The 23,478-nt window shown below is 42.4% G+C and overlaps 1 protein-coding gene across 1 annotated transcript in view; it reads left to right on the top strand.

Moving 5' to 3' along the window:
- Positions 1 to 23,478, top strand: part of LOC104511557 (pikachurin-like) — a gene marked incomplete at both ends in the record, with an annotated part of 39,547 nt that overhangs the window by 11,030 nt on the left and 5,039 nt on the right. Inside the window, 8 exons of the mRNA XM_010154224.1 lie at positions 1,865 to 2,031; positions 11,219 to 11,334; positions 11,579 to 11,915; positions 14,441 to 14,541; positions 15,747 to 15,847; positions 16,940 to 17,084; positions 19,657 to 19,846; positions 22,997 to 23,122. Coding sequence (XP_010152526.1) covers positions 1,865 to 2,031; positions 11,219 to 11,334; positions 11,579 to 11,915; positions 14,441 to 14,541; positions 15,747 to 15,847; positions 16,940 to 17,084; positions 19,657 to 19,846; positions 22,997 to 23,122 — 1,283 coding nt within the window. The remainder of the gene's footprint in view (positions 1 to 1,864; positions 2,032 to 11,218; positions 11,335 to 11,578; positions 11,916 to 14,440; positions 14,542 to 15,746; positions 15,848 to 16,939; positions 17,085 to 19,656; positions 19,847 to 22,996; positions 23,123 to 23,478) is intronic.

The raw sequence follows: 23,478 nt of genomic DNA, 5'->3' as shown, positions 1-23,478 counted from the left end.
CCTTTAGCTGCAGATGCTTACACGTTTGCAGACTCATTGTTCACTTCTGCAGAAGGAAGTCTTGCAAGGGACAGCAATGTTGAAGGCTAGTTTACAGTCTGTCTTGTCTCCTAAATCTTCATAGAGTGCAGTATCTCCTTTGGTCCCTTCCTCAGAGGCGTGTGTTTCCATTCGGGCACAGACATCAGAAGGATCTGTTGCAAAGAGACTGTGAGGCAGCTCTGGAACTAGCAGGAATTCCTTGAACTGGAATTAGAGCCAAAGAAAGATGCGTACAGGAAAATTGAAAACACTACTGAGCAAAGCATATGGAAGGAAGTGATGTTAACAGCTTTCATTTGGAAAACACTACATTCTCACTTTGGCCCAGGCTCAGAGAAGGGAAACAAAGAAGGGTTATCTAAAATAAATGCCCTTCTGTGTCCCAGGAAATGGTGGTGCAGGGTGACTTAAGATGGTCTGTTTAGATGTCATTGCATCTTGTTCATTTGTCTGATTTAATTTTTATTTTTAACAAGACAACAAAATATTCTCCTGCTGTGTACCATTACACACAGGAGCCAGGCAGCTGGGAGCTGCTGCTCTGTCATTGCATTGGCCCTGCTGGCACAAAGCAATGAAACCTTAGTGATCAATAAATCTTGTATTGGCTGGTAAAAGAAAACATACATTAACTTTGGCATTTCCTTCCAGCTGCAAATAAACAAATACAAAATGCCTGCGTTGTGCTATAATTTTCATTGGAAGACTGTTGGAGACATTTGCAGCTAGTCCTATGTAAACACTGGCAGTTTCAGGGAGCACTTGGAGGTTATTTCCTGTAATAAATATCACAAGGACATCTTAGAAAAGGACACTGGAATAATTTCTCTGAAAGTAATATCTATCCCTGTTTTCTTTTGATAGGTTTCAATCTGAATATTTTGAGTGGCCTAGACTTAAATGTTTACATTTTTATTTTGTTTGTATTTGTTTACCTTCTCATTCTGTTCTCTCTTTGATGAGAAGAGACCACTTCTAGAGAGAGCAGATATCATGTGAAAGCATCTAAATACTCTTACAAAGTATCTGAAGTAGCCTTCCGCTTTCTGATATCCCTCTGGGTACAAACTTAAACATTAGAGATCGAACTGCCATGTGAATGGTTGTACTGGATTATAACGGCACTTAGAGCAATCATTTATTGGCAGTTGGCTTCCAGTATGAATCAGGAGTCAACGAGGCATTTTGCAAAGTCAGACATAGCAATTTTGTTGCAAAACCCATATACATAGAATTCTGCATTGTTGGGCTGTTTTGGTTTGGGTTTTTTTCTGAAAAGAAGACTTTTGATCCAGATTTTCCAGTGTGGGTGGATGAACCTGATTACCTAAGAGGTCAGATGTTAGATTCTCATCCTGCTAATTCTCATATATGTTTGAAGGGACTGAGTGGCAGCATTAGAGCACAAACTCTTAGAAATAAATCCAGGTCTTACCCTCTGTTGTGAAGTACTGCTTTATACAGTCAAATAGGAGTACGGGAACTGCAGCAATATAGCTTTGCTTAAAAACTGTGAACTCCAAATCCAAAAATACAGATAAACAGAACTTGATTTGTCTATCTGTCCTCTAAGGGACCTCCTTGTCTTTATGAGCAAAATATGAATATTGGTTTTGTATCACTGTATATTTTTGATATCACAGGTTTTGCAGCTTAGTAAAGGTTGCACAGTCTGGCCCGTTAGAAGTGAAGGATTTCAGTGATGATTTAACAGGCTTATATCTCATTTATTTTGTGTATTTCCCAAGGAAGTTCAAAGGCATTTAATTTTTACAGCCAGCTTTAATTATTTATGATCTGGGGGTTTTTTTTGATCCTGAAGGCCAGATCTTGACAGCAATTGGACAGTAATAAAAGAGCAGATCCAGATGGAATCCATGGTTCTCAAGGGACTTCTCCCAAATACCAAGTATCAGTTTGCCGTCCGAGCAGCAAACACCTACGGATCCAGCCCTGCCAGTGCACCGAGCGACGTCATCCGAACATTCAGTGAGTAGAACCACCTTTTTGTAATTAAATCTATATGAAAATAAAGTGTATCTCTAAATAAAGTGCATCTGGGGTAGCCTGTGGAGGGCGGCTGTTACGAAGTCAGTCTTCAAGCAGAGGCACCCCACCCTGACACCTCGTGGTCCTGTCCGTGGAGCTTGCAGCATCCTGTGAAAGTCAAGCCACAAGCAAAGATTTGAAAAGCTCTAAGCAGAAGTGCTGTCATGGGTTTCTTTGCACTGAAGGTCATTGCCAAATATTTTTGGGTTGCTACTTACTGATTTTTGTTCTGGCTTCATGCAGAACTGCTCAGTGAGTATCATGGGGAGAAATGAGAGAGACGTATATTTTCATCTTTGTTTCCTGTTCTTTGAAACTAAACTGTATATATTATATTTACCATTTAAATAACTTGGAAAGACCCAAGCAAATCTTACTGTTTTCTGAGGAGTAAGGCTCTTGAAATACTATGCACAATCATGACAATAATGATACAAACAAGTAAGCATCCCTTTTTGGTCAGAAGCTACGTCGCAAAAACATGAGGTGAAAATGCATTCAAACATACTTGAATAATCACAACCTGTTAACATTCGGACCTGCGTAGCAAGGTAGGCCATGCAGAGCGCAATAAGGGGAAGGTCCTGCGCACGCTGCTTGATGGCCTTCCTCGGCGTATAATCCTCTGTCAATGCTCGTGTCTCTGGGGGCTGACTTTGAGGTGGTGTTGCTCCTCATCACCCCTGAAGTCATAGCTGTATGTGAGAATCCCCATCAAGCTGACATGGAGCACATTGGAAATGGCACAAATCACCTCTCTCACACAGCAAGGAATCCAGTGCCACAGACTGGGTGCAGGAAGCGGAGCCGAGGCTGGCAGGGTATGGGGACCAGCTGAGCAATATCCTTAATGTGACAAACTCTGTATTGCGCTTAACAGGTTTCAGTGCCTTTAAGTTCCAGTTTTGAAGGCATTTATAAGGAACAGAATACTGTGCAACAAAATGCCTGGATATAATTTTAGCAGAAAAATGAACTATAAAAAAGAACAACAAAACCGACTTTTTTTTTTCCTTGTCTGACCTGCACGCTCAGCTGCAAATCACCTTTAATTAACTGGTAGAAAATCAACAGCTGATATTCAGGTAGGACTGTGAGCTCTGCACAAACAATTTGCACGTTGCAGTGGTGGCCCACATCCTTAGTGATGCATCAATTTAACCTGCTAAGGATTTATTTCTAAATTGCCTCCCTACCTTGGAATCCATTATATTCATTGACATATGGCAGTTTCCATTTTTTTTTCCCCTCTGTCATAAGTTCAATTCCTGGAACAGTTTGAATGAAGATTGTTGTAGCTGCTGAACTCCTAAGGTTATCCTAGTTATCCCAAGGATAACTTCTGAAACAAATGTGTGTGCAAACCATGAAGGTACACCATACTCTGGGGTTCCTTGGCCCCTGGATCCTCAGTGGTCATCTCTTGCTGCCTCAGTCATGCTTGCGTGCTCCTCTGTATCCCGCTTGTCTTTGGATGTGAGTGGCTGCATTCTTGGGTCAGAAAAGATAAAGTGTTTAGCTCTCTTAATAAGGAGGTAGTGGTCTTCATGCTGCTCTTCCTACTGTGATACTGTAGGAAAGGCACTTTGCCTTTGGAAACTGCCTGTACTGCAGAGACCTGTTGAGATGGCCCTAAAACTTGGATTTTTGTCAATGGAGCTTGGAATATAATTCCCTCCTGGTCTATATGAACACTGATTTCTGGAGAGGTTCATAGGAGACAATGAGCTTGATTGCCTATGCCTGGATCAGATCTGAAAAGTGAATGTGTTACACACCTTGTACTGCTCTCTGGATAGGCTCAGAATCTCTGTGCTGATCCACCATATGCTGGAGGGTGCTGCTGTGGCTGACAGCTTGATCTCCCTGCACCAAGGGGTTGGCAGTGCTTGGGGGAGACCCTCATGAGTGGACAGAGATCCTGCAGACTGGGGCCATGGCATATCTGCGATGTGCTCCAGCCCTGCACCAGGTCAGTTGTACTTAGGACTACTCTGTCAAATTATGGGCCCTTTGGCAAATGTGAATGTGGTTCCTTCACGAGCCTGCTCTTAGTTTCCAGGGTGGGTTTTGCAAATAGGTTTCAAAAGTACATCTAGTCACTATGCATGAAAGTCTACATTACCTTGTGGGTACCTGTCTTCACAACAACCAGCTTTTTGGTGTTCAAAGGCTGTGTGCCTTTAGAAACAAGTTGTGCTACTTTCTGGAATCAGGAGTGTAACTGAGTATAGCAGCTCTCACTTGGCTTTAGTTGTGATGTCTGTGTAAGAAACTGGTTTGATGTTGGACAGATACACAAGTACTTTGTGCATTAGTAGAAAAGCTAAACTTCTGTTGTGAAAAAATGTTCTTCATTAAAGCCATGTATAGCCTGAACATCTTTTTTTTTCCCAGAACACTAAAAAACCCTGAAGAGTGATTTAAACCATTGAAAAATTTCATGTAACAAAAAATGCATGCTAAGCTCAGGGTCAACCAGGTAAAACTCACTCCTAGTTCACATCATATATCTGCAGATACTGTCCTGCAGAAGGTACCCGCTACTTTCTAGTAGCCAGGAAGCCAATAGTTACCTTCTTTGGCCCAACTGTTGCTCAGGTATAGACATTCAGCGGATTTGAGGTTCTCCAAGTCCTGTAGCTTTCAGCTGGCACTGCAGGAGGGCATGTGCCTCTCCTGCATCTCCCACACACCTGACAGTCCTCTGGGGATGTCTCAGGTACTGTAATGCATCTCAGATGGCACCAGATGCCTGATCCTCTCAAAGAGTCAGCAGATACCTCTTAGTCACCTATTGTTGCTGGAAGGGTGTCAGACAGTTGCTATGGGTCCTGTTGCATTGTGTAGAGTCTCTCACAGCAATTCTAGCCAGGTTGAGAGAGAGATGAGTCCTGCAGACAGAGTCCACACTACCTGTGGCTGTTTTCTGCTGTGTTTTGTCTCATTCTCACATGTAATTCATTTTGGTTTTAAAAGGTGGCTGGCTTTGCATTACTCATGACTGCGTTGTTTCAGGTCAGCATAGGAAAATGTTGTCTTTGTTTGCTAAAATGCTCCTCTGAAAGGTTGCTGACAGTATCACCTAATGTGACAGACCTCCCAAGGCCTGTGCAAGTAGAACATGTGGCCTTGATTATAATCCGTTACCGCCTTACCTAGTAAAAAATGCAACCTTGTTTTATGTTACATTGCTCTATTTTCAAGGAGGAAAGAGAGGGCAAGTTTTCCCAAGGGATCTCATTTATTTGTCATTTGGTTTAATTTTTTTTCTAGGAGGAATTTATATAATAAATCATTTTTTTTTGCCTTTCTTAATTTCAGATGCAGGTTGTGGGTATTTAACTTATATGTTTGTTGGGATGTTTTGCTATGTCAAATCTTTCAGTGTGTCATGGACAATTTACTTGGAAGCAAAAGATTGCACATATCTGGTTTAGTTAGGACAAAATAAACCGTCTCAAAGACTGACACCAACAAAGTGTCATCACCTGCATTGCTTAAACACCCTTCATCTCCTGGGGAGACAGATGGGGTTTGCACTGAGTCTGAAAGGTCACCAGCCTTGGGCTTTGCCAGACCAACAGGGGAAGTATCTTCTGTTAAAAATACCCTCCTTCTCATCTCCACAGCAAATGTGACAGAAGTGGCGGCTTAATCCGGGTACATCCCTTCCCCTGGTCCTGGCTGTCACTGCCAGGCTCATACTGAGCAAACCATTGGCACAGGTGCTAAATATGCTGCACAGTGCTTGAATGTGTCTGCTGAAGCTCAGGCACAGGAAAAGGACAATGCCTCTGGCCCAAACCTTGATGTCAATGATGGTGATGTGTCCTGGAGACAGCAATGGAGAAGGTTTTCCACAGAACTCCAAAGGCTTTACAAAGGCAGTGTTTGTATTTATATGGACAGGGACAAAAATCAGGAGACAGGCCAAGCAATACACAGTGCCTCACTGTGGGTCACTGGCAAGAATAAAACTCATATTAAAATGCCCCTGATGTGTTGTGGATTTAGAACTGTCAGGGGTTCTGCATGAAGGTGATCAGTCTGTTAACACTTCCATTCAATCTGCCCTCATCGCAGCGCCGGGTGGTCTATCTCCTATGCTCTCCTGTGTCTCCTGATCAGTACCACCTAATTGGCAAACAGAAAGTTTGTATGGCTTTCTGTTTGTGTTGAGGCAGAATTCTTCCGTATAACTTAATCCTTGTTTATTTGGAAAGAAGCTATCTAAAGTTCATGACCCCCTCCCAGGTTTTCCAATTAATTATAAAGCAGGATTATAGGACCTGGTAAAGGGTCTTAAATGATCTCTGTAGTCATTGTTTTGGTACTTAGAGTGTACCACCTTGCTTAATTGTCCCTGATTTGTCACACATTATGACATGAGCTCTCCTCCAAAGCTACAGAGAGATGGGCTCTTGTGGGTGTTTCTCAATGAAAAGTCCAATTAGCTTTTCTGCTTTCTGTTATTTTGCAAGGTTTTTTTGCCTCACATCACATATGAGTATCATATCACATCCAGTGAGCAAACATCAAATGTAAGGCAGAGCAAGGTGACTGAGAAGCCAGCAGACTGTGAGGTGGTCTCATCACTTGCAGGTGTACTCACCTGTATAAATTCAGGCATAGTTAGAAGAGAGTACATCTCCATAACTTCATTCCTTCCAGGAGTATTATGTGTTACAAAACTGCTCACAGGTGGGCAGGTAGAGTAACATAGCATGTGTTGGCTGCAACCCAGGTGAAGCCAGTGGAAGTAAAAGCAGAGATGTGGGGCCATATTAGAGACCTGTGGATATTAGGACACCTTCCAAAATTGCACTTTTCCTGGTGATGCCAAACTTACATCCTGAAGGTCTTTGAAGAGGAACCTCAAAGCACTTTTTTCTACCAACACGATAAGCTGTACCTTCTTTGCTCTCTCCAGGCTCTAAATGTGGTACTGGTTCAATAATGTGAAAGTAATCACTGTCTGTTTTAAAATAGTGGGTACGTTTCAGAAGGTCTTCTGTTGGAAAAGCCTTGAACATTTTGGTCTGCCAGATGAAAGAGGAGAACCTTCTGCTTAGGGAACTGCCTGTGTTTCCTGAGTTATCTGGTCTCACTGCATGCTGGTGGTTATTGATGTATAGAATCAGAATTCATAGAATGGTTTGGGTTAGAAGAGACGTTAAAGACTATCTAGTTCCAACCCCCCTGCCATGGGCAGGGACACCTTGCACTAGACCAGGTTGCTCAGAGCCTCATCCAGCCTGGCCTTGAACACTTCCAGGGATGGGGCATCCACAGCTTCTCTGGGCAACCTGTTCAAGAGTCTCACCACCCTCTGCAGGAAGAATTTTTTCCTGACATCCAATCTAAACCTCCCCACTTTCAGTTTAAAGCCATCCCCCCTTGTCCTGTCACTCCAGGCCCTTGTAAAAAGTCCCCTCCAGCTTCCCTGTAGCCCCTTCAGGCACTGGAAGGTGCTGTAAGGTCTCCCCAGAGCCTTCTCTTCTCCAGACTGAACAAGCCCAACTCTCAGCCTGTCCCCATAGCAGAGGTGCTCCAACCCCTGCGCATCTTCGTGGCCTCCTCTGCACTCACTCCAACCAGTCAATAACCTTCTTATGGTGGGAGCACAGCTTATGTAGTTTAGTGATAACTCTACCCAAGTTAGGACAGTTACACTTCTGTGAAACTGGCATAGCATTAAAATCATGTTGATGCCTGTAAGCAAGTGTACGTAGGGCCACCAAGGTGATGAAGGACCTGGAGCACCTTCTATATGAGGAAAGGCTGAGAGAGCTGGGTCTGTTCAGCTTGGAGAAGAGGAGGCTGAGGGGGGATCTTATCAATGCTTATCAATATCTAAAGGGTGGGTATCAGGAAGATGGGGCCAGGCTCTTCTCAGTGGTGTCCAGTGACAGGACTAGGGACAATGGCCATAAACCAGAAAACAGAAGGTTCAGCCTGAACTTGAGGAAACCCTTCTTCACTGTGAGGGTGAGAGAGCACCAGAACAGTCTGCCCAGAGAAGTGCTGGAGTCTCTTTCTCTGGAGACTTTCAAAAGCAGCCTGGACTTGTTCCTGTGTGATCCACTCCAGGTGATCCTGGCAGGATGGTATGGTTGGACTAGATGATTTCCAGAGGTCCTTTCCAACCCTTACCACTCTGCGAATCTGTGAATCTGTATCTGAATGTGAATTTAAGACCTAATATTTTCTTAGATGTGAATATAAAGGTAATTCATTCTCTGTGTTGCTTCATTCTTGTCATCCAATCCCATAAAGCGAAGAGAAAATTTACTGGAGAAGAGAAAAACATGTAGCAGAATTTGGACTACAACAGATGTTTATTTTGTAGCTTATGACCGCTAAATTAGAAAATGGAGTTTGTGTATTGTGGCTTGTTTGAATACAGATTTGATTGTTTTCCCTGACACTTGATTGTGATTTTTCCTTTTTTTTTTTTTTCCCAGCTTAGCTTTATGGCTTTTGTTACTCTTAGGTAAATTACAGTTTTATCCATTAGAGGAACTGAAGTAGTTCTGAAATAGTTTCAGACACACAGTTTAAAGGCAGTGAGAAATATTACAGAGCTGACTTAAAAACAGCAGAATTCTATTGAACTGAAAATTGCTGCATCTTCTAAGAGCTGAGTTAGTGCTGGGATCTGCTTTGTTCATATCACTTCAAGTCACATTCATAAGATTTATGTTTGAGGTTTTGCACACTGAATTTTTTTTGTAGAAATGCATGTCATAAAATCACTGTTGCCAAAGAAGGAAATTCTGATGCAGTGATAGATGGAAGAGGTCAACCTTGCAGCTGGACTAGATGATAGTTGTAGGACCCTTCCAACTGAATTATTTATTCTATTCTATTCTATTCTATTCTATTCTATTCTATTCTATTCTATTCTATTCTATTCTATTCCTTACCTGGAATAAAATCATCCAGTGATGGTGATTAACCTGGGAGACTATATAAGTGAATACTAGGTTTAAGAGGTTTTGCTGTCAATTTGATAATAACTATTGTTTTCCATAATAAATGTAAAACTGGGACCAGTTCATAAATGTGTAATATGTTTCTCCAGTCACAATCCTTTGCCTGTGCATTCACAGTCACTCGCACACATAATCTGGGTATAGTTTGTGCATTTGGCCTCATCTCATTACCTGACATAAAGATGTGAGCAATCTGCTTAGCTCAGTTGATAGAACTCTGTGCTGAATTATTCTGTTTAATATACAATTAAATTGTGTTATTTACACGTAATTAGGTATACATGTTAGGATGGAGAGGCTTATACACATTCACTCCCAGTCTAGCATGGTGTTTTGTTTGCAAGTGTGCATGCCTCATTACCTCTACTCGATTGCCTCTGATTTTTCTGTGTGCTGATGTAACATGTGAAGCCCATTGATAAGTAACTCCCACAGAGTGTATGGTGGGTGGCCAGTCAGCCAGCCAGGTCACGCATTTGGACCTGGTGCACATATGCTTGACTTCATAACTGTCTGCCAGGATTTTTGGGTTGCAGTTATGGCAGAGAGATAGTACAAAAGATTTAGACTAGTGTTCTCCTCCCTGAATCAGGTCAGTGAGATGTTTTTCCCTTATTCTCCGCTGAGGTAGGAGTTGACTGACTCCTATTAGACTGGGTCAAATGGCCAGATAGCACTGTGCCCACACTGCTGCCTCTGAAAGTCTCACTACCATCAGGTGGAAAACTGGTGTTTTCTTGCCTGATCTCCTTTCTGCAGACAGCCACTGCCCAGCAAGGTTTTGCATCTCTGTGTGTTGCAATGTGAAGGTCCTACTAACTCATGGGAAAATACAGGCAGCTTGTGGCTGCTAGAATAAACAAGCACACATGGTCAGCCCATACAGAGACTTAGTAAAGCAAGGATTACCCATGCTGTTTTTAAGTGATCGCAGAATATTTTAGAGGAAAGGCAAATTTTATGAAGTCTGTTGTTTCACTGGTTACCAAATATGTTATATTCTTAATCTGGCTGAAAGGACATGAAACGGTAGTGATGTAGTTACCCTTAATATCTTTCCTCATGAAACTGTAGTTAAAAAGCATAAAGCATTGTTTAAGCAGAATTTGCTATATAAGGTGGAGAAAAGTACAGATGTTTTCTGCAAGGATCATCTTACTGTTTAAACTGGCTGTTCCCAGCCTGGAGTCCTTCACAGTGCAGTTCAGCAATCCAGGGAGAGGCAGAGGTAGATTATGCACATGAAAAACCCATGATGTTTGTGCACATTTCTTTTTTCTAGGTGCTCAATTGCATTTTTAAAAAAAAGCCTAAACATTCATTTAGGATCCTACTTTCAGAATCATTGGAGCCAGTGGAGAGAGATAAAGTCCTAAGCAGAGTGTGCCAGAAAAGTCCTACATAGATGCATCTCTTCTGCTGTTCCAGTTATCTAGAGACCAGTGGGGCAGATAAAGGACTGTGTATTTATGAAAGAGAAAAGCTTGATCTAAGAACAGTACAGTTACTAAAATGTTGTCTGTACTGAAAAAAGTTCAGAGCAGTTCTCCTGGAAGAAAGCTGGATAAAAGTTGGTTTGCAGTGGGAGGACTGAGCTTTTCCTGCTTTGTTTGGGAACCACAGTAAGTGGCTAAATGAGTGTCTTCATTTAGTTTAAGCTGCATATGTATCACTTGGGCAGCATCTCCCATCTTCAGATTGACACTTGTATTGTCTGTACAGCATGAGCATTAACACCGCTTCAGATTTCAGTGTTGTGAATCAGAATCTCAGAATCACAGAATCACAGAATCACTAAGGTTGGAAAAGACCTATAAGGACATCTAGTCTACCCCCCACCCCAACACCACCCTACCCACTAGACCATGTCCTCAAGCACCATGACTACAGGTGCCATGAACACCTCTGGGGATGGTGACTCCACCCCTTCCCTGGGCAGCCTGTTCCAGTGCCTGACCACTTTTTCAGTGAAAGTTTAGTTTTTCCTAATATCCAATCTAAACCTCTCCTAATGCAACTTGAGGCCATTTCCTTTTGTTCTATCAAGGGAGGGAAGAGTTGCTGCATGAGTCGCTGTATGTAAAGAGAAAAAAATATATGAACTGAATATGCTAGTTGTGTTTTTTTAGGCTCTGAGGAGTTAGGAAGTGGAAGCTATGGCCATCGGTACATCACAGACACAGTGACTGGTGATGATGATGGATTTGATATAGATGACTCAGACTACGACATTTACATAGAAGAGGTAAATTTCAAGATTCCACTTCAGCATTTCTGTTTTCTTTACAGTCTTAGTAATTTAAAGTGTCTGATCTTGTCAGGAAGTTTAATATCTGATGTTACATGTTCAGATATAATAATGTGGTTGTTTCTTTTTCTTTGGTGGGGATGAATTTGTTACCTCAGATCTGTATCTTCGAAGGTACGAATTTCTTTTCCATGTAGCATTTTAGGTTTTACTGAATTTATGTTTCTTGATTTCTTTTCAGCTCAGACCACTTCCTGCTATCAAAGGAGGCAGCAGAAAATTTCTGGTTGAAACCAAGGTCACACCAGGGTCTAGTTCCAGGCTTCTGTCACGGGTCCTTACAACCACTTCTGAACCTACTACGTCCATTCCCACCACCACATGGTCTTCAGCCACAGCAAGGGCAACTACGGCTCGGGCAGCGAGGAGGGGCGGTGTGTCTCCTGCCACGCGCCTCTTTGATCTCTCCTGCGATGAGGCCATCTGCTCTGCAGACAGCTTTTGTGTCAACGACTATGACCGGGGTGGCTCACGCTGCCACTGCAACTTGGGAAAAGGAGGAGAGATGTGTACGGAAGGTAGGTTTCTGCGTGCCCGCCGCTGCTGGCTTCTCTTTGTCTGGAGCAAGGAGCAGCTTTATGGTAAACTAACCGAAGTGCACTTTGGGAATAGCAGGCTGGGGATGATAGATCCGTAAGGACAGCAGCAGCTTCCATGTCCCAGTTCAGACATTGTTCTTGTTACTTCTCTTTCCTCAGCGAGGTGAGAAGTTATTCTTTAATAAAGCTGAATGGAGACCCCATTGGAGACACCCATGAAGGTGCACAGGGGAGGTTAATCCTCCTTCCCCTGCCTAGTAGTGGGAGGATGATGGAGCAAGGTATGTTGGTAGAAACCCAGGCCTGACAGGGTCCAGGTGTGACATCCACAGCTTCCAGCAGGGACACTCAACCCCCCTTTTGGCCCTTGTCTTTTGCCTGCAGCTGAAACCCTACACTACCTACATTTCCAGTATGGTCCATCAGATGATGCCTATCCTGCAGCAGGGATGTGAGACACAGCTCCCATTGTAAAACCATCTCTGAAGGAGGTTTATTTATGGCCTTCAGGGCAGAAGTACTGGAGTGGTAGCCCCAGCACTCATGTCAGGCAGCCTAGGGCAAGAGGAACAAAACCCACTCCCCAGTTCAGAAAGCCTGAAGCATGGGTCAATGTGAGGAGGTGTGGCTGTCACAGTCAGGAATTGCCACACATCCTCTCGCCTCTCTGCAGGATGACTGAGCCGAGGCAAGAGCTCACTGAGCTGAAGGAGGCTGTCCTGCTTCTCCTTCTGCTGCTGCCTTCCTGCCCTATCCCTCTGCAGACCTATCCTAGCCCTTTCACTGTGTCTGATGTTGAACTGATCACCTTATGAGCCACTCCAGCTTGCTTACCAGGCCAGAAAAAAATAATTTTTTTTCTTTCTGGAGTTATTTTTCTTCTGGTTTGGTGACCAAGGGGTCAGATGAATGCCAGAGCTCATGCAAAGAAAGTGTCCTGTTGCTTGTAGCGGTACTGCCCCACCAGTTAAGAAAGAGCTGATCTATCCCTCTGCATGCTGATCTGGTCCGCCAAGGCCCCGCCTCACAGCAGAGGACACATGTTCCTTCCACAGGCTTGTGTTAGACGTTTGCCATACGCAGTGTTGTCCACAAGGAATACAGACACTGAGGGTGTTTGATCTTCTCGCAGTGCTGGAGTAAAAAGAGAACTCATTCTGAAAACAATCTGTTGTGACTCAGTCACATGGAACAGCTGCAGATGTGATTTTTGGCCTTGATCAAGTATGAAAAGTCAAGGATTTATTTGAACTGACATAGCTGTATACAACTTGTAGAGTGGGTTTGTTAACGTCAGTCCAAACCCACCATTTTTTCACAAGGGAGTGTGTTGTTCCTTGGTAAGCAGTAGCATCATGTACCAATATTGCGGTGTAGTGCATTTCTCCACAGCAGCCAATATTGTTAAATAGTATATTAATCTGAATGAAAACAGACTTTTCTTCACAATCAACAGCTGCATGGTACTCTGGTCCAGTCAGTTCTGCTTATGATCAGGACATGAATTAATTGCTGTCTGCTGCTGCTGCATTCAAGTTTATAGTACCAGTTCTCTTCATCTCAGCCTAAAATGTATGCCTTGCAAACTGAAAGCTGAGAGAAGTGTATCCAGATCCAAATATACAAGAAAAATTCACTCGTTATACAAATAACAAAGAGGAACAGGACTCCTCATCCTTCCTCATTAGACTTTGATCCACTGCAAAAATAAGAATTCAGGCCTGAAGGTAGGTCTGTCCTCAGCGCTTCTTAGGAAAATGAGCTGTACATGTAGCAGTAAGACACCTCTCTGATTGTCTTTTTTCTGTGCTGGAGTTGGGGTGGCCCTCTAACATAAGTCAGCAAAGGGTGAGGATTGATAACGCCAGCTGAGAGGAGCAATACGAAGGGCCGCTGTTGCAGCCAGGGATGAAGCGTTGCCTGCAGGAACCCTCTTCTCTCCATCACTCCCTTCTGCCCTGAGCTGACTGAAGGGGAGTGCTGGGAGCTGCTGGGCTCTTAAGGGCCATCCAAGGATTCAGCGGTTGCTGGATGCAGCAGCTATGGAGCAGCAATGACTAATGTGTGTGGACTCTGGCCACATTTCCCGCATATGTTTTTATAATCCTGCAAAACAGAAAAGTACTTTGTTGTCTCTGTGTTAAATGAATTCTTAAAAGGAGATAAATATAAAGTAGATGGGTTCTGTATTCTGTTACAAGGATGAAAATCTGGAGAAAGCTTCACAGAAGCCAGCGCTTAAACTGTTGAGCAGGATTTGGCCCTCTATATCCTGTTTCTTTCCAAGTTCACTGGGTCCTTGGGAATAAAGAAATTAGTTGTGAAAGGTGGTGGGAGGAGAAGGCAATAGGTTAACTGGTTGTTGACTGCTCCTGACTAATGGTTGTCCTCTGGAGGAACTCTGTCTTGCATTTTCACCTGATGTTATCTAGTGCTAAATGTGTATATCGATTTTTATATAGGAGAAAACTGCTAAACAACATGCTTCTGTCTTTGCTTTTCAGATATTATTATCCAGTATCCTCAGTTCTCTGGCTACTCATACATCACCTTTGAACCACTGAAAAACTCCTATCAGACATTTCAAATTACCCTTGAATTTAGGGTAAGTTTAAGCAATTCCAAGCTCACATAGGAGCTTTAAATTTTATTTGCTTAATCTGATGTTGTGAACAACGGAACAATAACTTACCTTCAGTATAGGTTAGGGTTAGGGTTAGGGTTAGGCTTGGTTATCAAGTTGGTAAAATGAGCTAAAAGGTTTGCATCCATTATTGGTGGTCAGTGCATACGAGAGTCCCTGGGAGTAGTAACACTGACACTGGTGGCAATGCACATTGGCAAGGGTATAGCCATGTGAATGAGCTGCAGGCTGAAGTACACCCTGACTTTTTGTGAATTACAGTTTGGAAGTGGTACGTATTTAAGAAACTGACCTTCTTGTATTGAGCAAAGTACTGCCCTATACCTAGAGTTTCATTCCTACACTGCAGGATTTAAGTAGACATTATTTTCCATCTATGAAGTTTGGGATGCTGGCTACTTAAAGGTGCAAGATACTCGACTACTTAAACTGCAGGTCTGAAGTGGTGGGGTACATTCCGCAGTGACTCATGTTAATGCTGTCTGTGTGTTAAGGCAGAGGTGGTAGGGCTGCCTGCAGGAAGGGTGGGTGGTCGAGCTCTTGGATGTCCCCCTTCCCATGGAAGGCAGACTTGCCAGCCTCACAGCCTAGGCATGAGACTGTCACTGGACCAGCAGCAAGCTGTTTCCTCACGTGGTGATCTAACACTCCTCTGGCAATTTGTCAGCTGAAGTTGTAGGATGGCTGTGAAAAGCCACTCTGTCAGCTGCTATGCACATGTGGAGAAATCCTGCCTGCACAGGTTGTTCCACTTGAAAAGTGTCAGGCTTACTGAACATGTGAAGCAAGGTGTGCATACTCATGTGCAGTGTCTGGTGTGTCTACACTTACACTTGTGAGGACATCCATGCTAGACTTTGTACTCGAAGGTCTCATATGGGATGTCTGACAGTCTTCGGTGCTTTCAGGCTTGGTTTGAGGTCTAATAGTACAATAATGTAAGTAGAAGAGATCTTCTTAAACCATTTTAGCATTAAAGCAATATTTCTCTAGGTTCTTCAGATGCAGGTTTCAAAACTGATCAACCAGTTTCTGATTCTGCAAGTTAAAAACTCCATCTGAAAAATGCTGTTCTTTTCCCAGAGAAAAGTACCCCGGTGCTGCTTGCATTTTCTGTTACTGTGAGGCTTAAATTTTGATTTTTCATGTTGATGCAATGATTGCAGGCTGAATCAGAAGATGGTTTGCTGCTATACTGTGGAGAAAATGAACATGGTCGTGGCGATTTTATGTCGCTCGCAATCATCCGACGTAGCATCCAGTTCAGGTAAAATCTCAACCCTAACTCTGATGTAAAGAGAAGGGGTTATTGCTGCCTCCTGGGACTGATATATGTAAATAATATCTGCCATGTCTTTGACTTCTGCCCCATGCAGTGCACAAAATGGTCAGTATTACTTACTCAAATGTTCTTTAATTTTTTTTTCTCATCCTTCATTAGTATGTGGACATATGCCCTATTGAAGTCTTTTTACTCTTATGGTATAAAAGCAAAAAGTTCCGTTTTCTTCAAGGCATTAGTCCAGGGCTCATTGCTATGTTAATCAGAAATGCCAGTGAGCCACTGCACTTGCTAAGCTTATTCTATAATGAGTTGTGCACACTCACTATTCTGTCTTCACAGCAAAAGGACCTGCAGATAAAGTAGCAAAATAAAGGATTTAGTGCCAGGAAGGGGTCTGGAACTTCATCTTACATCCTTTGTTTAGATGGAAGTTGCAGGTTTTTAAAATGAAGATGGAGGGGGTTTCTTACAGTCCCATAGATAGGAAGCATGTGAAGGAGTATCTCAAGGATCTCCTTACTTGGGAGGGTGATTCCTTTAAAATCGGGGAATAACAAAGTGGGTGATGTGCCTCAGTTGTGTGTATGTTCACAAGCACTGAATGGCAGTCAGAGAAAATGGCACGTTTTGTGCACATTCAGCTCCACAGGGACTCCTGGAGGTCTCCTTGTCAATCAATACTGAGGTTGATACAGAATCACAGAGTTATTAATATATCACTGTCTTTCACCAGGGAGCTAGAAAAATTCACGGGAGAAATGACTGTGATAGCAGGAACTCAGATTGTAATACTCTACATCTTGAAACAGTTTCAGCTGTTGGCAAGATTTGCAATGAACTTAGTATGGCCAGAGGATGCAAAATCTTCTCCATGGGAGAAGGAAGGATAATCAAGTCTGAAACCTAAACCAGGTCATAGGTAGACCTGCTGTATAATTTTCCCATGGTCTGCTAATATGCAATTTGAAACAGATCTTTCTGTGGGTGAAAGGAGTATTTGGAGTCTAAACCCAACTTTCAGTTATTTGTCTAATATGAGATTGTCACCTTGCCCCCTCTGTCTCATGCTTTCAGGTTCAACTGTGGCACTGGAGTTGCAGTCATAACGAGTGAAAACAAAATCAAGCTGGGGAACTGGCACAGCGTCACGTTATTCAGAGATGGGAGGAATGGCTGGCTCAGGATGGACAGTGATGCTCCAGTAACAGGAAAATCTCAGGTAGGCAGTCCTGCATGCGCAGCTCAGTCTTGGGCTCTCTCAAGATTATGATGGCATTTTTCTTGCCAGCAGAAGTCTGATCAGATTTTAAAAGTGCATTTTTATTTATCAGTGTCGGGGCATTTAGTGAAGTAGGATCAGTGTACAAATTAGTCTTCCACAGACATAGTCTAGAAATCGCATAGTTATTCTTCCAGCATTGAACCTTATCAAAGGTTCCTTGTTGTCCTCCATCCTTGCTCTGCTGCTGTGCTGCTCTACTGCTGCAGTTCGCTAGTCACAGATAGAGGCTGCTGTTAAAAGTGTGCCAGGTTTTATAGCTGCTGTCCCTGACGGTTTGCTTCTTCAGACCTCAGAGAGTTGCTCTGCTTCCTCAGCCAGAAAAATTAGATGCATAAGTGTATATGTATCATATGCATATAGACACACAAGGTTTGTGTACAGAAACATAACCACGCGTACCATGAACATAGATTGAAGCACAGTGATGGAGACAGACATTCTGCCTTGACTTACGGTAACACCAACAATCTGATACGAGGCTGCCAGGTGGAAAGATGTCTTGACTTGCTTATCTGTTGCCAGGCCAGAAAACAGATGAAAAATTAATGCACTGAAAAAAAAAGACAGTTGCAAATTGTTTCAGATGTGTTTACTCTTCCATTTGATAGCCACAATTAGCATGCCATCCCCAGCCCTGAAAAAAATTATCTTCAGACATCTCTTACTTTACACATTCATGTGGAGGCACTGAAGGGGAAAAAAAAGTTAGACATTGAGTTCTCATCAGCTGGAAATGACAAAGGAAAGGATTTCAATGTCTGTCACATGTTGCGCTGTTACCAATGCTACGAGGCCACGCAAAGGGCAATTGTGAATCAGGAGTGATAGGTCCAGTAGAGACTAATTATGCAGCACTGAGCACCAGACTGCATCTGGTTACGCAGGGCTGTGATCACCCATAGCCAGGAAAGATGGCATCCAAGAAGTAAAGGTGCAACAAAGGGCTAGTAGGAGGATTATGGTCTACAGAGTCTGTTACAAGAAGAGTCTGACAGCGGACGCACATTTTTCCAGCTGCAGCTAGACCAGAAAAAAAAAAAAAAGTTAGTTGCTCCAGGTGCTCCTCTCCTCCAGAACTTGCTGCTCCTATAGTAGTGTTGCTCCAGGGAGTCCTCCCCAGACCTTCCTTGTTAGAATGACGTGAATAGTCTCAGCAGAGTTGTAGTCTTTTCTGCCCTGATTCATTTCAACCTGAACAGTCTTAGTGCCCACCAGAGAAGTGGAGCTTGACAGGCCAAGGGGAGCAGGAGCATCGAAGGTGATGGAAGATGGCAAATGGTTGGAGACAAGCTGGAGAGCTGGATGCCCACAGCCCTGGCTTATGCCCACCATGAATTCCTGTGGACATTTAAACTCTCTTTAGCCACAAGTTCCACCTGGATTATTTTTCCCTGCTGAAACTGAGATCCATTTGATGTGTTTCTGCAGTGCACTGTGCAGTGAACACTCGTAGACTCAATAATCATGGTTTATTTAGCCTGGCAAAACACTCTACGGAGATATAATTTATTGCTATAAATACCAGGGAGGCAGGGCAGGGGTGAAAAATCCAGAGAGCTTTTAGGCTAAAAGTAATCACTAGCAGAAGGACACACACTGGTAAAAACTGGCCATGAAAATAAATGTGGTAATTTTGAATGTTTTCTTGTAAAGGGCAGTGACGTTTTGAAACAGCCTTCGTGTAGGAGGCAAAAGACATTATTTTGATCAATTTATGGAAGTAATTATGATTCCGTTGACAATAGCCTGAAGTTTGAGTCAATGGTCCAAGAAGTTCTGTTAAGGGTTTTTTTGTTTTTTTTTCTGGGGTGGTGTTCTTTTTTTCTTTGGGGTGGTGGGGTGGTGGGATGTTGTTTGTTTTGGTTTTGTTCCTTCCTGTGCATTATAGCAGTGTTTGTAAACTTGTATGGTACATTTCTATAGGCAGGTTAAAGTTAAAAAAAGATGGGCAGTAAATTTAGTGCTGGCAACATGAACAGAACCCACTGAGGTTGTAGTTGTATCAGTTCATACATTTTCTTAGTTTTTACTGTTGTTTGTTTTTCATTTTATTACGATTCCACAGTAAGCACTTGCGGGTTTCTGTCCAAAAGGCAATATCCCATTGGTCTGTGTCCCACAGTGCTTAAGAGTTTAGAAGACAGATAATTTTGGCAAAAGTAAAGGAAGAAATTGCAGCAAATGACAGATCACAATCTGCATAATCTCTGCTCCTTAGAGCATAATGATTTTTGACGTTTTTATTTTGCATTAAATAGTTCATGTTATCATGGTGGCATTCATCATGATAAGTAACATTTAAAAATAACATAATAATAAAATAAATAACATTTAAAATGATAGGCTGTGTAGAGGAATGACTAATGGAAAGGAATTACCAATAAGCAACCTGCATATCCCCTGACAAAATTCTTTGTGGAGAAAAAAAATTATTATAGACAGTGTGGCTTAATTAGTTATCCTGTGTTACATCTGTTTTACATCACGTCATCCTCTGTTTTCCCTTCAGGGCCAATATAGTAAAATTACGTTCCGGACTCCCTTCTACATTGGTGGTGCCCCCAGTGTGTACTGGCTGGTCAGAGCTGCAGGCACCAACCGTGGGTTTCAGGGCTGTGTTCAGTCGCTCAGCGTCAACGGAAAGATAATTGATATGAGACCCTGGCCATTAGGGAAAGCTCTCAGTGGTGCTGATGTTGGTAAGTGCAATAGCGTGGGGTCTTTAATCAGTGACAACCCGGGGCTTGCTTTTTTTTAGCTGTTGAAGAGGTTGAGCAGTAGTCCAGGTTTGAGAGATGGAAGGTGTGGTCTCTATTTCTAGCATGGGATTTCTCTGTGCCTTTGCACAGTGCTTTTGCTGGGTCTGTAGTAGGAGGCCTCACACTGTGCAGTGAACATCCCTGCAGTATACCAAATCCCCCTCTGAGGGTAGTTATCCAGCACAATGGTAAAACCAGTTCCCATGAGCAAACAGGAGACTCAGCACTGCTGATATAATTATGCCTGCACCAGTATTTCTGCAAACACCTCTCAGGATGCCTCTTACGCTCCTGACCGACACAGTCGTATCATCTGAAATCAATAGTATGCATGCTGTGTTTGCATTGCAAACACTATGGACCTAACAAAATGTGTTTTGCCTAAAGGCATCGTTGCACTTGTCCAAAGCAATACAAGGATCTTTCAGACCCACAGCAGTGCTGTCGCTGTTACATAGTGCTTTTCCCATGAAAAGCCATTACTGCTGAGGCAACTAGGCTTTCCTGTCAGCCCTCCATGGTTTTAATTTCCAGTATGTTTTAAAAATACCATTGAATAAATTATTTCAACAGATTTATGAAGTGGTATTATAACATCTCCCCTTAAGTGATTAAAAGATGGAGAAGTAGTGAAGTTAGTTAACTGGTCCTGTCTTATTTACTCATCTCTATTTCATCTATGTATTGAGCACTTGAAAAAAAGACAGAGCAACAAGACCTTGCTTTAATGACCTCCCATTCTGAACAGTTGAGTAAGAGTAAACCCAAGTTAGAAAACAAGTAGTAAAGGCAGGAAATAAATCCCATGTCACTGAACTCTCTGGGCCATGCTTCAGCCACAAAGTCATGTTTCTTCTCTTCTACAGCTGTGCATTTGGCATCTCAAGAAGGAAGTGATTGATGAGAAACTTCCTAACAATCCCTCTGTATTCTCTAGATAACATGACCAAACTTCCCTGCAGTAAAGGGGGTGAACAGAGTGGCCCAAGAAATAGATGTTGAATAAGACTTTGGAAGCAGCGAGTAATTTCACGACAGAGTGAGAATCTATGGAATTTAGATAGATAGATGAAAGCCCTGCTGAAGTTCTCTGAGCCCTAATCTCTTTTGCCTCTTGAGCTGCAGCTAGCTTTATTGACATCCATGAATGCTCCACAAACTACTGCATTAACAATCAACGTCAATGAAAATAAATGCTGGGTTCTACCACGTGTGACTTGAAACTGACTGACAGAGCCTTACTGTCCTTATGTGGCTGCACAGACTTATAGGAAACTATGCCAGGGAAGACTAGCAAATAATATGCCATATAAGTTAAGCTTAACATAAATAAATTGCAAGTTTAGCTTTCTGTTTGTGTCTCAAACGCAATGGATCTAGATCCTTGTTTAGCCATGTCTTGACTCTGTTTTCTTGCCTGTGAAACAGAGCTAGTGCTGCTCATTTCTGTCACACTCACAATAGTTGATAAGTATGGGAGGGGTCTCAGAGGATAGATACTGTCCTGTTCCAGTTCACTGTGGCCATTACAATGCAGCCCAGACAGGGAAAAGATGGCTCTATAAGCACTGTGAGCACCCCTGCTCCCACAGCTGGGCTTGGGCCTGCCCTTTGAAGGGGTAATGGTAAACACCATTGGTTTACACCCCTTCCATGTAAAAAGAGAATTTGTTCCCTTCTGAGGGACTTGTATATTTTGCTTATGCTCTGTGAGTTAGCTCTAGGGCCCTGTGTTATGACTGCTGTACTCAGACCTTCCCTCTCTACAATGAAAAATGATCTGTATGTGTGCAATACAGACGAGTCTGGTCTGGCAGGGAATTGAACCAGATGACCTTAGAGTTACCACTGTCAGTGAGAAAAGGTGATTTTCCACTGTGGACAGCAGAGTCATCAGGATGAATCAGCACACCAGCCATTTACATCTGCATATGTCTCTGTGCTTTACTTTCTGGCTGTGGGATGGGAAATCAAGCTGTATATCTGGTGCTGTACTAATGCCAGTACCTTACTGAAGATTTGTAGAGTCCTGATCTGGAAACAGTCTTTACAATCAGAGTGTTGCATTTAAACAGAACAAAAAGGGCATATCACCTTCTTGCGGTTGTTTTACGAGATTTCTCTTGGCCATCTCAGATAACAAAACTGTTCTCCAATGTTTATTGCAAGAGCTGCCTCATGACACCTGTGTCATCTCAGGGGTGATAGTTCAATATGCCTTGAAATTAATGTGCAATTCTTAGTTTGTCATAGACAGTTTTGCCCCTGCAAATGACCTGCTTACACTTGTGCACTGGAAATGTCTTTTTTGGGGTCTCTTAATGGATAAGATCAGTTTGTTACTATCAACAAAGGGATAATTATTTAACCAGAAACTAAAATATAGGAGATAGATAGTAAAGAAAATTAACAAGAATTTCATCAGATGTATGTTGGATGGTTGCATAATCTATAGATGTCAGTTTTAAGAAGTAAATTAGTAAATTATTTGTTCTACAATTTCAGCTTAATTCTAGCAAGAAGAAATCATCTCCTTGTTATTTTAGCTGATGTGGCGGCATAGTAGAAATGCTTCTTAAAAAGCCCATATGGTGGTGATCTGGATCCCTTTTCATGCAGACAAGAGGTCTGACAATGTCGTTTTAATTAATAAGATTAGTTGATGGTGATTAACATCTTCCATGCTTACCATGGCATGAATTTACAGTGAACAAAGAAGCACTTAAGGTAATTGAAATTAAACAAGTCACGGTGCTTGTAAACAATCTGGAGAGATTTCTATTTTATGAGAAAATAAATATAGGAATGAGAGCAGAAGAAAAGTAATCCAGGGAATGATTACAACTGCTACAACTGTCATGGTTTGTTAGTAAAGGCTAATTTTCTATCTCTAAGATCTCTTGGTGGTATAGTACTAAAAAGAGGTGCTAAAAATCAAGTTACCTTGCCTAGATAGCATACTGTTTGACAAATTGGGAAGGAATCTAGGCAGAAGAGCAAATTGTGGTGGTTAATAGCAATGATCAGCAGCCAAATAAGTCTTCTTTGACAAACTTCTCTGATACATCAATGTTCTGGCTCTGTGTTTAGGTGAGTGCAGCAGTGGCATCTGTGATGAGGCATCCTGCATCAACAGTGGTACCTGTACTGCGAGCAAAGCAGACTCATACATTTGCCTTTGCCCTCTTGGATTTAAAGGTCATCATTGTGAAGAAGGTGAGAGAATGCTGGGCTGCTTGTATTTCTTTTCATGTGTTATTTAGAGTTCAGTGTGTTTTCTCATACTGACATCCAAGGATGTCTTATGCTACTACACTGATATAAGAGAGTACTTGTTATTTCATCTTTTTAAAATCACACAGTGAAACCCTCCCCTGCATCCAGCTCCTAAATGATCAGTGATTCTCAAACCTCTTTGATTATTTAAACTAGCTACAATTAATCATCTCAAAATTACTTTTCAGAAGTTAAAATCATATACCACTCCACAGCTGCACATTAACATGAAAAGAAATCCTCTGTTTTGTCCTAAAACCAATGTATGTATATCCTGAAATGTAAAGAACCCAATA

This window comes from Eurypyga helias, unplaced genomic scaffold (assembly GCF_000690775.1).
Source record: "Eurypyga helias isolate BGI_N326 unplaced genomic scaffold, ASM69077v1 scaffold38106, whole genome shotgun sequence".
Lineage (NCBI taxonomy): Eukaryota > Metazoa > Chordata > Aves > Eurypygiformes > Eurypygidae > Eurypyga > Eurypyga helias.
Note: the sequence above shows the minus strand (reverse complement) of the source record. Positions and strands in the feature narration are given on the sequence as shown.